The 13,151-nt window shown below is 39.9% G+C and overlaps 1 protein-coding gene across 5 annotated transcripts in view; it reads left to right on the top strand.

Annotated features, from left to right (window-relative positions):
* The window catches only part of ASAP1 (ArfGAP with SH3 domain, ankyrin repeat and PH domain 1), a 146,579-nt gene that overhangs the window by 29,561 nt on the left and 103,867 nt on the right, over positions 1-13,151 (top strand). For all 5 annotated transcript variants that reach the window (XM_042036548.1, XM_042036546.1, XM_042036547.1 and 2 more), the window contains one exon: positions 430-559. In XM_042036548.1, coding sequence (XP_041892482.1) covers positions 430-559 — 130 coding nt within the window. The remainder of the gene's footprint in view (positions 1-429; positions 560-13,151) is intronic.

Raw genomic sequence — 13,151 nt, 5'->3', positions numbered from 1 at the left:
GGGGGTCGGCGCGGGTGGGGAAAGGGGCTGAGCCCGGCGCGGTCGCCGCTCCCCTCCCGCCGCCCTCCCCGCAGCGCCGCGGCGGGGCCGGGCTGGGCTGCTCGGAGGCGGCCGCGGGAGCGCTCCCCACCGGCGGGGCCGAGCGAGGGGCGCCGTGCGGGGGTCTCTCCCCCTTCACCTCCTGCCCGGAGGAGGAGGGGGCGGCCGGGGAGAGGCTGGATGTAGGAGGCGAAGCCTCAGCCTCCCTCTGCGGCTCCGCTGCTTTGATGCTGCGGGTCTCTGCTGGCTGTTAACATCTTCTTCCCTCTGCTTTTTTTTTTTTTTTTTTCGTTTTCTTATTTTTTACCCCCACCTTCCCCCTCGAAACTTGGCTTCCCCTCTCTCCGGATCTGTGTGCCCGGCTCCTCCTGGGCTTTACCGGTGGGGCAGGATCATGCCGGACCAGATCACCGTGTCGGAGTTCATCGCCGAGACCACAGAGGATTACAACTCCCCGACCACCTCCAGCTTCACCACCCGCTTGCAGAACTGCAGGAACACGGTCACACTGCTGGAAGAGGTAAATCGTCCACACCCCACACCCTATCCCCTGTTTTGTATCCTTTTTCCTTTTTTGTTCTTTTTTTTTTTTCCTTCTTTTTTTTCTGTATGCCTGTGAGAGAGCATCAGGGACGGGACAGCACCACCCGCCCAAATCCACGGGAGCCAGAGGCGTTGGTATGCATGTAATCTGGTCTTTTAATTGTGGGACTTTGCCCTTGTGTTGAGCTAGTTACAGAAAGCTTTCCTGCCCTGGTCTCTCAAAGATTAGTGCGTAAAGCAGTTGTCTGAACTTAAATGTTGCTGTGGTACTTCTTGGTGTTTTCAGTGCTGTCGGTTGTTGCAGTAGAAAAAATGTGTGAATGTTAGGATTTTTAGAGGGAAGATGAAGGGTGAGTTTTGTTTGGGAGCGTTCGTAGAGGTTTTCCCCAGCCAGTCGTTACATCAAGTAAGCACAGAACTCTGACTGCAGAAATCTGCCAAGGAAGACTTGGTTTAAGAAATGAGGTAAGGATGAAGGGATGAATGTGGAGTGAGGGAAATAATATGAAAACAAAATTGGTGGAAGGAGAGGAGCAAAATAACGTAGCAGAAGAGATTATACAGTCTCAGCATCTCAACGTTGAAGCCTCAGTGCTGGGGCTTTTTCATGCTTGTTATGAGCATCATTTAAATGTTCACCCTGCTGTGCTGTCAAGAAATAGGAGCGTGAAAATGGGTAAACTTCCAGAGCTGGTTTCCTAGGGATATCAGTCCACTGCTTCCTATTTGAGGTTTCAGAGTGATTTCCAATGGACTAGGTCAGTGGTTATGAAGAAATGTCTTTCAAATGACTTTAAACCAAGACAGTGTACAGCTCTTCTCTTGCCCTGTGCTTGCTTGAAGGTACAAGCATAATGATGCTGAAAGAAGATACATTTTTGCTATTGTTGCATAGGTTGCAGTTAGTTGTTGCTTTCGATTATACACTTAGTTCATCAAGTATTTGTCGGTTCTTCAGGAGCCAGTGCGTATCTAGGAGATGGATTTAATAGAGACTTTTAGTTCTGCTGAACGTGTTGGCATGAGCAAAACATTTGGTATGCAAGGAAAGAGTATTAATTATTTAATTATGGTGCTTGTCTGATACTCTTGGGTATGGAAAATATAATTCCTTAGGATTCAGATCAGCTGAAGTTGCAACAGAAAAACTATGTTCAAAATTGTAACAGTGCTATTGTCAGCAGCAACTGACTAGAGTGATTGTAGGTTCACATTTAAAAGAATGTATTTTATTTTTATTATGTGACCTAGATTAATACCTGTAACTTTTCCATATCTGCCACTGTTTTGGTTTTTCTTTTCTCTTGTAACTAAGCCATAGCCACTGATAGATTTGTCAGAAATCAACCTGTTAGGTTAGTGTTTGACAGAATTGCTGCCCCCTGGTCTTAACTATGTGGAATAGGTACAGCCATTGATACAGCCATTATTAGTACAGTTGACAGCATGCATAGAGTTAAATAAAAATATATATTTTGGCATCACTGGTGACTTCTAGGGTAAGAATACAGTGTAATGCTTTCATGGTTTGGGAGATACATCAGTGCAGGCTAAATATGATAATGCCCATCCAAAGAGAAACAAAATACAGAAGATAAATACAGAGTATTCTGCTCTATTTGTGTGGACTGTGCACATTTTAAAAGTTTTTATGTCAGATTTGACAGCAATAAATCAGAGGAATAAAGAATAGTGGGTACTTCTGGTGCTTGTGTTGCTCTTCTTTGAATTTCTTTTGTTTTTATAACTGTTTTATGTGCCCTATTTAAACTGATTGCAGTTTAAACTTGACTTGTTTTGCATTATGTTTTTATTATCTGTAAATATAAAAAGGCTTTATTTGGTGGGAAACAATCTATAAACAAGGTCTACTGTTATGTGTGGAAAAAATATGCAACTCTCCTAAATTTATAGTTATTAATTTGCATGGGGACATGCAGACAGTCAGGATGTGGCTAGCAAAAGGCTCTTTTGGAGTCTTTGTGTATGCAAGCTACAATTACAGTGAAGACACAGTTTTGCTACTGCTGCTTTCGAGCTCGGTTGGTTTCTGTACACCTGCTTACCTAAGGCAGTGGGTCCTGTGAAACAGGGGGTTGAAAATGAATGGTTGAAGTGAGTGTGCTGTAGCTCCTGCTGCTGTTGTTGGTTTGTCGTGGATAACCAAAGAACTCCTCAAGCAGCTCCTGAACTTCACTGTTGAGCCTGCTGTGTTAAGGCAAAGGGGACAATTCCATCCTTACAGCTGTTTGATTTTTAGCTGAATGTTGCATCTGGGTTGGAGCTCGCTCTGGGCTTTTGCCGGCAGTGTCAGGCTCCGTGCTGTTATGACGCTGCTGCCTGAAGTATGTTAGGTTGTTATTTTACAGCTAATTTAATTCAGCACAACCTGCACCTACCTCAGTGACTATAAGCTAGCTTGTGAATTAACTAATTATTTTCTTTATTCTAAGCAGGGTTGCAAACTGGAACTATTTTCTGAACAGAAATGGAAGGGAAATTAAACAGATTTAACAAAAGTTAGCTCTGTTTCCCAGTCTCTCCGTCCAATGTGATTCTTACTGTAGCTCAGATCAGTGGTTAGCTCAGAAACACATTTTCATAAAAATGAAATAGTTTTATGTGCATCTGTCTAGTTCCCTGAAGTTATTGCAAAATTATGAACTTACTGTTCCTTCATCACAACTAACAAGTTTTCTGAAATAATAAGAGGTGATGGACTCATTTGCTAATTTTCTTACTTGCTTGTCCATCAGTAGGAGGGCAGTCTGTTCAGCTGGGTGAATTGCTATCTGTTATCTCCTAGTTATGACTCTTTTCTTATTATAATTAAAATCATTTTCAGAGGAGACTTTGGATACAGTTAGATGCAATTTTGGGACAAGTTTCAACTAAAAAATCAGAGCAGACATATTTACTGATTCTGATGAGTTTGCATTCAATAAGTTTTTGGTGGAAGGCCCAACAAAACACGAAGGCATACCTCACAAAATGAGAACCGTGGAAGTTCTTCTCCAAAGGACTTCTCTGTTCATGACTTATTAAAAAAAAAAAAAGGCAAAACCAAAACCCACCTCCACCCAAACTTTTTTTAAATCTGTTATAATATTATCAAAGATGGTAGCAAGAACATGCTACTCTGTAGCAGTTAATCGAATTGGAAGGTTTCATGCTACATTGTTTAAGCTACTGAAACTTGGGAAGATTTGCAAGGTTTTTTCCTTTTAAGAGACCAAACTTAGATTTTTGTCATCCAGTCACACCAGATTCAAAAAAAGGACCCTGCCATATTTCTAGCCAGGCTTAGGCATCTTTAACAATAATTACCAAAAGCTACAAGATTGTTTTATAATGTTTTTTTAAAGCGTGAGTGTTACGTAATTGCCTCAAATAAACACACATTTTACGGTTCATTCTGTTGCTAAAATAATAGGGCTTTTTCTCAAGTTCATAGAGGGAGAAACAACCATTATATATATGAGAGAATTTGCAATCTGTACTCCTTTCTGTTGATTTCTTCAGTGTAATCTTACATTCATGCAAAAAATATATTTTTAACATATTTCTGCAGGCAGGTCAGAGATGTTTTTTACATGCAACACCTTTCCTCTTTAGAAAGGCTGAGAGAGTTGGAGTTCTTCAGCTTGTAGAAGACAAGGTTCTGGGGAGACCTTAGAGCAGCCTCTCAGGGCCTAAAGGTGGTTACAAGAGAGTTGGAGAGGGACATTTTACAAGGGCATGAAGTGTTAGGACAAGGGGGAATGGCTTTAAACTGAATTAGATACAGGGAAGAAATTCTTTACTGTGAGAGTGGTGAGACACTGGAACAGTCTGCCCAGAGAAGCTGTGGATGCCCCAGCACTGGATGTGTTCAAGGCCAGTGTGGATGGGGCCTTGAGCAACCTGGTCTAGTGGAAGGTCTCCCTGCCCATGGCAGGGGGTGGAACTAGATGATCTTTAAGGTCCCTTCTGACCCAAACAATTATATGAATTTATAATGATCGTATGAAGAGAGAATTATTGCATACCTAAGTGGGTGGTCAATTACTTTTTTAAAGAAAAAGCCCAAATGGTAAATATAGACAGATTGCTGGTACAGTCTCTTAAAATGCAGCCTCTCCTTTGTTCTGACCAGACATGCTTTTATATCCACAGAAGCTCCATGATTTGTGTTACTCAAATAGATTTTGAAAAGTTGATTTTAATCATTGAGTTAATATTGCTTTGTGAGCTAGTTGGAATTTTTAGAGAATGATGACATCTGTTCTGAGAATAAGTAGTACACATGTGGGATCACCACAAGACTGTCTTGATTATCATTCCGCTGTGTCCCAGCTCCAGCTGAAAGGACATCTTTGCACTCAAGGGATAGCTCAGTTATCATGACCAGGCAGTTCTGAGTCTTTCTCCTAAAGTAGCAGATGTTGTACGGGGCTGGCTGGAGACAGAGGTTAAGCTTAAATATTTAAATTCTTCTTAGGCTGGTAGATATGAATGGACAGCTAGAAGCTGATGATAAAATAAAGAATAGCTTCACTTGTGTCTGATGCTGATTTTGCTGTTTAATTCCTGTTTTACTGTTGTATTTCTGTAATATTTGAACATCTTTAATGATTAATGTTACTTCTTTCTTTTGCTCTTGAATGAGAAGTTGAAAATTCAAAATGTGCTTTCTGACAATTCAATTGGCTGCAGATATATTTGTGTCTCTCTTTCAGGGTTTTTTTATGTTTTGGTTTTTAATTTAGAAAAAACAAAGCAAACCACTATTCCTGCAATGATTGTTGCTCATTTTGTTTCTCACTGTGCTGATCTGCCCAAGCACAGCAGTCTGTCAGTCTAGGCTGGTCCTATAACAGATGTGTGCATATACATCAGTGAAGGAATGACTGTCTGGCTCCCACTCAGTCTCATACACATTTTGTTGTTCTCAGTGCAAGTCTGGTGTAATCTGACATAGCTTGAAAGGAGATGATTTCTCATGTTCTTTGTCACGTCGTGAATACATCTCTTAAGATTAGAGATGGGAAAGGGTAAAGCATGGAGTTGTTACTTTTTTTATTTTGCCTTTTTAAAAATTTTTCATTCAAAATGTGTTGTGTTTGACTAATTTTCACAGTTTCCCACATGTAGCTTTCCCTTTGGGCTACAATTCATGCATATTTTTCTTATTCTACTGTGAGGAAGGACTTTTGGCATGAGGGTGAGGGGACAACATTATTCCTCCGTATAATTTTGTTGAAACTTGTGTAGCACTGAAACTGCTATAACATCAGATCCTCTGTGGTGATTTCATACACTTTTCCACCACAAGATCCTTTTCCAGTGACAAAGTATTCTATCAAGAGAGGCAGCTGAAACCATGCACGAGAACTGGAGCATTTCCATTCTGAACCAGCTTTTGTTGGTATTATGCACAGACTTTGTTCATTAGCCTGGACTTTTATAACAGGTAGGATCTATTTTGTGTGTGTGAGTATCTCAAGAGAAAGAAATAATAGAAAAATATCTATCACTTAGTTTCTCTTGAAGCATCACTTTTATATAATTGCAACAAATAAATTGTAGCATCCTATTCTTTGTATTTCTTAATTTTTTTTAATTAAAAGATATTTTTATTTTTAGGTGGCGAATCCAGGCAACTCCAGCAGCACTAGACCTAAACCCAGCTTTTCCTAACCATGTAACCTGTTACTTATGGCAGTTAGAAGTAGTCTTGCATCATAGAGAGCTTTGTACTTCAGAACTGGTTTTTTTACATAACAGACCACGAGCAATCTTCAGTTTTTGAAGAAATATGCTTTTGATAGCAAACCATCCTAAAAATAACAGATGAGAAGTTTATTTGTGTAGTAAATAAGACTCAGAATAATTGTTGCTGCTTTTTCATTGAATGGCAAATTGCAACAGAGATGTAAAGATGGGCACGTGAGCATTTGGAAATACAGAGGCCACAGTGACAGCACATGGGTGACTCATGATCACAATACTGAAAATGTGATACAGGAGGAGTTGACAGCATTGTCTTGTATTTACAATAGCTGTCTAGCAAAAATGCATCTGAGGATGCTTTTATATTTGCATGCTACAGTATTTATTCATTTAGTGTGTAATCAGCTTTACCCTTCGTTTGAAAGTAGTCAAAGCATTCAGCTGTAATAAGCAGGCAATCTCCTTTTACTTAAATGTGACTGATGTGAGGAAAAATAAGAAACACTCACTGCTAGCTCAAAGTTTCAGTCATGGCAGATGAATTAGCTTTGCCTTTTGAGAATTTGTGTTCATTTTAGGCATATTTTTGAAAGTACTTACTGCATTTGGTAGTTCATATGTTTTTTTGAGAAGTACTGTTTCTTGTTTTGAACTCCCAACAGGCCTCTTCATGTTTACTCATCAGTTAGGAAGCTGTGAAAGTGCTCTTTGGTGCACTCTGTTCAGTATGCTGTGCAGATAAACCCTGACAGAGTGTGTACCGTGTAGTCATGGGAACTGGGCCCCGACTGAGGGGAGACACTTAAAGTGAGATGACTTAGAGTTGGGTTTAATGTTTAGATTTGAGTCCTGTAGAGACACCTTCCGTAGTTGGAAAGCAATGAAAAAGTACTTTGAAGAAAACAGAGAGGGGGAAATGACCCACAAAGCCATGTTTGTATTTCAGCATGGTGTCACTGAAGGACTGCACGTGAATGATTCAGAACAGAATGAGATTGGTTGATTTAATTTCCAGTATTTTTCTTACTACAAAGAGTAAAACTTAATTTTCATAACTATCTTCGTTATTTGTAACAATATGAATGAAGATGGTTCTTAATAATTTTAAACAGCAGATGTGAAGCAAATTTACAGAGGATAATGGTAAGAAAGATCATAACATCTTATTTTGAATTGAGTAGTGCCTTGCAATAAAACCATTAGGCAGAATCAAGCCTAGAATGCTAATTATCAGTATTGTCTCAAGTGCAAAGGTAGGCAATATAAGCATGTTCTAAAAAAAGGGCTCTCAACCAATAGCATTTTTATGTCTCGGGGGAAACTTTTCAGAGTCCAGTTAGTAGCATATTTTGCTACTTCTCTTAGAGACTGTTCTGCCAGGTTTGTTTGATACTGGCCAAGGGGCCTGAAGTTTATTGGTGAGTATGAAGGAAAACCCCTGAGATACCAGCATGAGTTTCCTTTCCTGAAGGAGTGCAGCTGGAAGTCCACTCCCTGCTGAGATGTGCAACAAACAGTTATTTTGTATTTCCAAAGAGAGAGTGTTGATCTGTGTTATTTATCTATATCTATATATAATGGGTTGTAAATATTGCTATCAGTGGGCTAATGCTGAGGTTTTGTATAAACATTGTGACAAGTGAGATTTTGGAGTACAGTGGACTTGATTGTGGTGATTATGGAAAACATTTCCTTTAATGCTCCTGTGAAAAAGCAACAAAATGCTGTAAGGATCCCATTTGCCCCTTTATACACATAAATGTGCATATGGCTGCACGTGACCTCCTTGTCTCTTTTAGTCAGTGGTGAAAGGAGAGGCCTGAAGTTGTGCTGTTACTATGGTTAAGCTGGAAAGTGTATGCTTTTTCTTTCTTTTAAATAGCCACCTCTTGACCTTTCTTGTTTTATCCTTCTTGTTACATTTCTTAACAGGAGAAATATAAAACTCCTTCTGATGAGGAAATAGAAACTTACAATGCCAGTAGAGTCTTTTCATTTCTTGGTTCTCTTGGTTAAGAACTAAAAATCAAGTATGGTGCTGGAGGTAACTTCCTGTAAAACAATAGTCTGTAGGACTGCAAGACCTTGGACATGGTGTGCTCTGGGAGCCTTCTGTCCAGGCTGGTGAGAGATGGACCAGGTAAGGGATCTGCAGGGTGGGTGGGACATGGACTGGGTTGCTGAGCCCAGAGGGTGGAGATCAATGAAGCAAAGTCCAGCTGGCAGCAGGTTGCAAGTGTCACTGGTGCCTTCCAGGATCAGTTTTGGAACTAGAACTATTTGGTATCTCTTAATTGTGTGGATGGTGGGCTCGAGTGTGATCTCAATAAGTTTATTTGGGCGATACCAAGTTGTTCAATGCAGCAGTCACCATTCAGTGGGACCTGGAGAAGTGGCCTGACACAGGAGGAGCCTTGTGTGATCCACTGAAGAGAAATGTTAAATCCTGCCCCAGAGATGGAGTTGCCATGTGCAGCAGTACAGGCTGGCTAGAAGACAATTTTCTAAGGAAGAACCTTGGACTCAGGTGGATGAGTTGTTGCGTGTGGGTTCACAGTGACAAAGGCCAGCCACATACTGGGCTGTGTTAGTAAAAGTGCAGCCAGCAGCGATAAAATAGTGATTCTTCTCCTCTGTCAGCAACTGTGAAACCACATATAAAGTACTATGTTTGGGGTTCACCAATACATCAAAGAAACTATAGACTGCCACAAGTCCAGGTGAGGATCACCAAGATGATTGAGGGCACATCACTCAGTGAAGGAAAACTGGAATTCTTCAACCTTAGACAAGAGACTAAGGGAAGGTCATATTACTTTCTCCAAGTATGTAAGGTATGTAATGGGAGGAAACTGAGAAAGCAGAAATTCTGATTAGTTTTGAGGGGGCATATTTGTGGTTCTTTATTACTATTATTATTTTGGGGACTTGTTTGTTTTGAACCATGAGTCTGGTGAACAAATGCCCAGAGAGAATGTGAAACCTCTTGTCCTCAGAGACATTCAAAACTCCACTTGACTGTAAAAGTAGGCTTCTTAAAATTGTTTGGACTGCATAATTTAATCTTTTAGAACATGAGGAGGCAGAGTAAAGTGGTTGTTTAGTTTCATTAATGTGTTTTTGTATTTTCAGGTAAAAGTTTACAGTGAGCTTATTCTTGGAAAAACAGCACATTTAAACCTAATAGAAGTGGTGTAAGCAAAATTGATAATTTTTTTTCCTTCAGTGAAAGACTGCTTTAATAGAGGAAATGGGATACTGCTCACACTTCTGCAAAAATGTAGTTGAAAAAGCTTATCACATTTGGGGCTTTGTATGATTTTTAGGAATAGTTTGAATAGTTACTGAATATTAGACAATCATATAATTCTTTTTAAACGATTAATCTGTACTTGTAAAAGTCGGCTAATTTATTCTGTAGAGTTATGACTATATTACAGCTTAACTATGTCTCTACTGGATTAATTTTTATTATTAACTTTTCTTCATAGGAAGATGATTTGAATTTTGAATTTTAGAGCTCCAACCTTGAATTTATTACACTAATTTCCTTTCTTCTTGTAATATATTTTACTTTTCAAGTAAACTATCCTCTGATTTTTTTGATTCTCAAAGCAAGAATTTTGGACTGAAGAGGGAAATACACCTGAAGAAGTGTCCTTAATACAAAATTTGGTCTTTTCCATAGCACTTCAGAAAAACTTACTAGGGGTGGGGGAGGCAGGAAAGAATAAAATATAGCAGGTTTTGTTTGTTGGGATAGTTGTGGCTTGTTGTGAAACCACACTAGGATGTAGATATCCTATTTTGGTTAAGTTTTTAACACTTCATTGCCTAAAATCATAGGATATGGGGAATTTTTCCCTAATGGCTAATCTAAACCTACTGTATTTCAGTTTGAAGCCATTGCCCCTTGTCTTATGGCTACATGCTCTTGTTAAAAGTCTCTTTCCAGCTCTGCTGTAGCCTGCTTTAATTCCTGGAAGCTACTACTGGTTTCCCTGGAGCCTTCTCTTCTCCCGACTGAACAACCCTGTGCCCTCAGTTTGCCTTCACAGGAGAGGTGCTCCAGCCCTCTGATCTGATCATCTTTGTGATCCTCCTCTGGACTCACTCCAGCAGCTCCATGTCCCTCTTATGCTGGGGACCCCAGAGCTGAACGCAGCACTCCAGGCAGGGCCTTGCCAGAGCAGAGGGGAAGAATCACCTCCCTCAACCTGCTGGCCACACTTTCCTTTGTGCAGCCAAGGGCACAGCTGGCTTTTTGGTCTGCAATTGCACATTGCTGGCTCACTGGCTCATGTCTGATTTTTTTTTTTTTTGACCACCAGAATCCTCAAGGCCTTCTCGACACTGCTGCTCTCAATCCATTCATCCCCCAGTCTTTTGATATAGGGGATTGCCTGGACCCAAGTGCAGGCCTTGGACTTGACCCTGTTAAACTGCATGAGATTCACATGGTCCCACTCCTCCAGCCTGTCCAGGTCACTCTGGATGGTATCCCAACCCTCCAGTGTATCAGCAGCACTGGTCAGCATGGTGTCACTGGCAAACTTGTGAGAGTTCACTGAATCCCAGTGTCTGTGTCATTAATAAAGATAATGAATGGTACTGGTCCCAATATGGGCCCCTGAGGGACACAACTCATTACTGACCTCTGGATGTTGAGCCATTGATTCAGACTCTTTGTGGTCATCAAGCCAATTCCTTTTCCATCAAATAGCTCATCCATCAGATGCATGTCTCTCTAATGAGTGATGTGGATGTTTTGTGTGACCGTGTCCAAGGCCTTACAGAAGTCAAGGCTGGTGATGTAAAAACACGTGACAATCACGCTACGTGAATGCGATGCTCATGCAAAACAAACCAAACCATTTTAATTAATACTGCTAGTGTCAGTGTCAGTCTTGAAAGCACCACACAGTGAAAGTAGTTGAGCTGTTCTGTGCAGTGTGCAGTAGGGAAATGAAGACATTTAGAAACTGTTAGAAAAATGTAGTGGTGATGTTAAAACAAACTTAGGACTCTTTTGTTCATAATGACACAGTGCCTGTTTACAACCTTCAAAAACTGTTTGTTAGTTGTCAGTTAATGAAACCGTTGAATTTTAATAAAGTGGAATGATGTCAAGATGAGTATAACAGAATGTGCAAATTGTGCCAGCCTGTGACATGTTGTAAGTGAGCAGGACCATGATGGTCCATCCCTCTGTTCTTAATAATGTAATGTACCATGGTGATGGTGTTTGTGAAATCAGTGGGAATGGATGACTTTTAACTAAGAATTTTAAGGAGGTAGCTTAAATCTAAGAATTGATGTTGGTTGTGTTTTGGCTTTGTATTTTTCTTCCCTCACTAAATGTCAAAATTATGGGGAAAATTGTTAAATGAAGAGTGATGATGCTAAGACAATGCAAGTGGGATATCCTGACTATGTCTGTTGTCTAATCCAATCTCTTATCCTAGAAAAATATATGTATTATCCATGTTAGTCATGAAGTTGAAACTTATTAAAACAGACAATGAGTTTATACCAGACAATAAGTTATAAGTAACTTGAAAGAGAAAGTTGAATGAAGTTGCCTTAAAAGTTTTGACAAAGCTGTTTGTTTTTACTGTAAAACTGGTCTAACACACTACATTTTCCAAATCTTATAAATGATGCTTTGATTTCTTTTGCAAATTTTTCTTCATATGAGACTTTTCCAAAATTAAGCTTTTATGATTTGATTTGGGAAAAGCTACTTGGGCAAAACAATACAGGTGTGAGTCTTTTGTAAGGCAGATGGAGATTAGTATAGTGTCATGGCTGGAGCACTTGCAACGGTATGATTTTTTAGGGAATGTTTTTTGGTAGTTTGGTTTTTTGTTTGTTTGTTTGTTTTGTTGTTGTTGCCTCTTTGGTTGGTTGTGGTTTTACTTCTCCCACCTCTAGCCTCTTTCGGTGAGGGATGAAAGAAGCCTGAAGAGACTCTTTGATGTGAAGACCTGCTTAAATTATTTTTCAGTGTTATGGTCCTGGGACTGTTTGCACACAGATTTGGAAAAAATGATGGTGTTCCTTAGGTGATGTGATTTAAGCATATAGAGAAGTAAAATCTTTTGGGGTGGGGTCATCTGCAGAAGCCCAAGTGCCCGAATATTGTCTGCTTACTAGTACAGTTATAAGAAAAGAGATGTTAGTTCTCTATAAAGTTTCCCTTTTAAAAATGTTTATAGTCCTCTGGTGGCAGTTTTGTTGCCAAGCTTTCACAGGAAGTACTTGGAAGGAGACCTTGTTTAAACTGGCAGAGAAAACATGAGAAGAAATGCAATTTTTTCTTTGCTGACACTTTGCAGGTTTAATGAAGCCCTTTGCTGCTGACTTAAACCCTCAGATTCACTTCCTGCCCTTCCCTGTCTCCCCATTTCATTTGAAGTGCTCCATATGCTTCCTTGCTTGCTGTTTTCCACCATGTCTAGGACAGGTTCTTCAAAAATGTTTTTGTCTGTGGTTAAAACAGACAAATGGTGTTGCTTTACTTCAGCAAAGCCTGGTCTATTTGCTGAACTCATGTGTAGTTTAGTACAGCTTCCTGTTTTTCTCATCCTATTTAATTAGGCAACAAGTTGCAGCAACGCATCTTCCTTTAAAATGAGTCAGTGAATATTGTGCATATTGTAAATATGAAAGCAATTCATGTCTCTTTGAATCTTACAAAATCTTGCGTATTTTTCCATAGCTTTAATGTTTGTGTCAAGGCCAAACCTGGTTGCATGCAAAGCAATTTTCTCCCTTTCTGTGTATTCCTTTTCAATTGGATTTGATTTACTTTTTGTTCTCTATTGCTGCCTTTTGAAGGTAACAATAAAGAGCTG

This window comes from Corvus kubaryi, unplaced genomic scaffold, assembly GCF_017639235.1.
Source record: "Corvus kubaryi isolate FWS band 111438036 unplaced genomic scaffold, C.kubaryi_AGA036_p1.0 37385, whole genome shotgun sequence".
Lineage (NCBI taxonomy): Eukaryota > Metazoa > Chordata > Aves > Passeriformes > Corvidae > Corvus > Corvus kubaryi.
This window is presented reverse-complemented; position numbering and strand designations above follow the sequence as displayed.